General features: G+C 26.8%; 1 protein-coding gene across 1 annotated transcript; it reads left to right on the top strand.

The window, feature by feature from the left end:
* The first annotated feature begins 355 nt into the window (after positions 1-355).
* On the top strand, positions 356-3,046 carry LOC108344578 (GDSL esterase/lipase At3g27950-like). Its single transcript, XM_052867141.1, has 5 exons — positions 356-599; positions 1,185-1,371; positions 1,525-1,699; positions 1,982-2,252; positions 2,787-3,046. The coding sequence occupies exons 1-5, from the start codon at positions 356-358 to the stop codon at positions 3,044-3,046; spliced, it is 1,137 nt and encodes a 378-aa protein (XP_052723101.1).
* Positions 3,047-4,213: the final 1,167 nt, after the last annotated feature.

Raw genomic sequence — 4,213 nt, 5'->3', positions numbered from 1 at the left:
GTTGACTGGTAAGTTAAACGAGACTAGAGATGAAAACAAGAAATGATAAAGCAAATTGAAGACTAGAAGACAGAAGTAATAATTACATACTTCATATATTAAAAAAAAATCAAACATTGATACAAATATGAAAAAATATATATTTTGAATGTTTAATTAAACAAAAGTTATAAAAAAAATATTTAGAATTTCAGACAAAAACTTTCTAGTAATAAATATTTGACTAATTATGAATTACTTAAAAGTTAATTAAACGTAAAAAAACATAACATACATTTTATGGATTTGAAACGTGAAGAAACTGTTTATATGTGAATATTGAATAAGTTTATTTGTTTTTGGTGTGTGACGAAACATGGGATTGAAGATGATGTTTTTAGTTTTTGGTTTGGTAGGTTTATTGATGATAGCAGGAAAGGGAGAAGATGATGATGATAAGCATAAAGAATACTCAGCAATTTATAACTTTGGAGACTCAAATTCAGACACAGGAACATTTTCTGCAGCATTTGCAATGGTTTTTCCTCCCAATGGTCAAAACTTTCCAGGAAAATTCCCTACAAGAAACTGTGATGGCCGACTCATCATTGATTTCATCTGTAAGCACAAACCAAATCTTCTATTTTATCTTTTTCCTAAACAATATTTGACAACTAAAAATCACTTAAAACAAATTATGCAACTTTAATATTTTAGCCAGTTAAACTTTTGATTAAATATAATTTTAGTTTTTAAATTTTGATACAAAATTGTAATTTGTTTCAAACTTTAATTTTTAAATTTTTTGATACAGTTTAAAAATAAAGAGATATAGTCTTTAACTCAAATGTTGTTATTTTTTATTATTAAATAGTGTTTTAACGTTTAAACAATTTACATGATTCATCACGTTTGAACTTAAACGTCTAAAATACTATTTAACATGTAAAAAAATTTAAATATTATTAGATTAAGATGATTATTTTAATTTACTTTTAAAGTTTATGAATTAAAATATATTAAACATTAATATAAGACGAATTTTAATTTTGTATTTAAGTTTATCGAAAATAAACATATTTAAATCTTAAATTTTAATAAACTAGGTTGAAACTCAAATCCAGTAATAAACCCATGATTAGTTTCATAAAGAAAACTAGTTGTTATCACTTATTTTATGTTTTTTTTAATGTGTGCATATTTAGGTGAAGAGTTGAAGATGCCATACTTAAGTGCATATTTGGATTCCATTGGGTCAAATTTCAGTTACGGTGCAAACTTTGCAGCTGGTGGATCATCCATACAGAAGACGGGCTTTAGCCCAATTAATTTTGGGCTTCAAATATCTCAATTCATACAGTTCAAGTCCAGAACAATGGCCCTCTACAATGAAACCTCTCACACTAGTTTGTTCTCCTTCCTCTATTTAATTATACAAATCTAAAGAGTGAATTTAAATTAGTTCACATTGATTTTAACTTTTTATTTTGCAAGAAAATAATTCATTTTTTTAATAATATTATTTATTAATGTATTTTGCATAATAGGGGTGGATGCATATTTAAAGAGTAGATTACCGAAGTCCATCAACTTCTCCAATGCCCTATACACCATTGATATTGGTCAGAATGATCTAAGCTTTGGTTTCATGAGCTCAGACATAAAATCACTTAGATCAACAATCCCAAATATACTCAGCCAATTTTCTCTTGGATTGCAGGTAAATTCTGTTAGAAATTCCACATCAATTAAAAATAAGACTAATTTAAAATATATAAATAGATACAAATCTCACTTTACAAACCAATTTTGTAAAATTAAATTAGGGTTAAAATCCACTTCTTAACAAATGTATTCCTTGTTTGTTAGAATTTATTTATAATGTTTTTTTATGTACCACAATTTAATTTTAATTTATTGTCTGACAATTTATGGTGATTTATCAATCATCTTTTTAAAAAATATATTTTTCATCCAACTCTTGTGTTGGTTTTTGCTTCAGCAACTTTTGAATGAAGGAGGCAGGTTCTTTTGGATACATAACACAGGTCCAATTGGATGTTTGCCAAGAAAAAACATGATGAACAAACTCACATATGAAGACTTGGATTCTGCTGGATGCAGAAAAAATGAGAATGAGATTGCTCAGGAGTTTAACAACCAACTTAAGGACATTGTGTTTGAGCTAAGAAAAAATTTCACCAATGCCATCTTCACCTATGTTGATGTCTACTCTGTCAAATATGAACTAGTAAAACATGCAAGGAACCAAGGTGAAGATTTTACTTTTTTAACTTCAATATACAAAGAATGCACTTTGATTTCATTAGAAACTACTAGAGTAAAGTTTAATAAGTAATTTCGTCTTTATATTTATACATGTTCGTTTTGATTTTAATATTTGTTTTTTATTCAATTGAGTTTCTATTTTTATAAAAAGTTTCGATGTAGTTTATTTTCTTAGATTGACGTTAATACCATTTAGAAGTGTCATTTTCAAAATTTAGGCGTTAATACCGTTTAGAAGTGTCATTTTTTAGGTTTATCATATGTTAAAATATGGATTATCTTCTATTTTGAAATCTCTCTAGTTTTGACATTAAATACTTTCTGATTAGTTTAACAAGAGAAATTAGTTTTTTTTTTATTAATATAGAGACTCAATTGAATTTTAAAAAAAATTAATTGAATAAAAGAAAATATAGAAGTCACAACATTAAAAACTTACATATAGAATAAAATTATTTGGAGTGAGTAACGTATATATATTAGCCTTATAGTTTGAATTGCATGGTTGTATGAGGTAGGTTTTGTTAATCCAAAGAAGTTGTGCTGTGGCACTAGGAGTGTAAGCTATTTTGACTGTGGAAGAAAGAAGATAAAAAATGGAGAAGAAGAATACTACAAATGTAAAGATGCATCAAAGTACATTAGTTGGGATGGTGTGCACTATTCTGAGGCAGCAAACAAATGGCTTTCCACTCTCATTGTGAATGGCTCTTTCTCTCATCCACCACTTGCTATAGGGATGCTTGCTTCTCAATCTCCAAAACAAAGTAAAAGATGATTTTCATTTCAAACTTTTGGGTATGCTATTCTTTTTTTCTTGTTACTCCTTTATCATTATTGTTATTTTTCTTACTAATAACGGAAACTAAGAAAAATATATCGTCGTTTAAAGTTTTAAAAATGATTAAGTTTGTAATCAAACTCACAATGTAACTTTTTCTTCATTCTCCCGGCTATATCGTGGTTGAAGCTTAAGAATTCGGACTAATCCAACATCCATTGTTTTTATCATATGAAAATGTAAATTCTAATATTTAGATTATTTCGAATATTTACTTTTTTAGTCTTTATATATATATATATATATATATATATATATATATATATATATATATATATATATATATATATATATATATATATATATATATATATTTATATATTGGCATAGGTATAAGAATGAGACAGGTCAAGTATGTATATATTCATCTCGTCCCATTATCTAATTGAAAATATCGGGTATTATTCATACCCATATTCATACCTGATTAATATGGGGATTCTCGTCAAAACGAAAACGAGTTCAGACAATATTTGTGAAGACAAATTCATTTGTCATCTCTACCTTGATAATGATTACGGGGAGAAGAAGGTTCATTGGAGAGATATAATATCAATGAAATTTGAGTCCAACCATATAAAGAATTGACACTACTCTCTACCAAAAACTTTAAGACAATGTGTTAATGAATCTTTATCTTTATATAATGTTTTACTTTCTTATTTTTACTCAATGTAAAACTTAAACTTAAACTTTAAATTCTAACACAAAGAGGTTGAGGTCGAGAGAAAGATGGTGCAATAAGTTTTATAATAGAAAAAAACAAGTTCCATATAGACCTTGATAGCAGTGGAGATTCACCCAACAAACATAACTCTCCATTATTAAAGTGAGGAAGTGAATTGCAAAAAAAAAGAGATGACGACTTTAACATCCTTAATTATTGTTTATTATCAATAATATTTTACCTTCTTTTATAAAGTTAAAGAACAGAATTGATACATACTTTAAAATAAAAACAAAATAAAACTTCAATAAATACATTAAGAATGAGAAGCATATTTAATATTTTAAAATTTAGCACATGTTAAAACCAACCAGATCCCGTTAGATCTATGCTCCTCCGCACCAGGAATCAACACCAATAATAAAAGGAAGAAAACA

Source organism: Vigna angularis, chromosome 8 (assembly GCF_016808095.1).
Source record: "Vigna angularis cultivar LongXiaoDou No.4 chromosome 8, ASM1680809v1, whole genome shotgun sequence".
NCBI lineage: Eukaryota > Viridiplantae > Streptophyta > Magnoliopsida > Fabales > Fabaceae > Vigna > Vigna angularis.
The sequence above is the reverse complement of the archived record's forward strand: the minus strand, read 5'-3'. Positions and strand labels throughout refer to the sequence as shown.

Excerpts from the sequence above, each read along its gene's own strand:
- LOC108344578 (XM_052867141.1), top strand. The coding sequence starts at position 356 with ATGGGATTGAAGATGATGTTTTTAGTTTTTGGTTTGGTAGGTTTATTG. Across the intron at positions 1,372-1,524 it reads ACAATGGCCCTCTACAATGA|AGGGGTGGATGCATATTTAA; the intron begins AACCTCTCACAC and ends ATTTTGCATAAT. Across the intron at positions 2,253-2,786 it reads AAAACATGCAAGGAACCAAG|GTTTTGTTAATCCAAAGAAG; the intron begins GTGAAGATTTTA and ends TGTATGAGGTAG.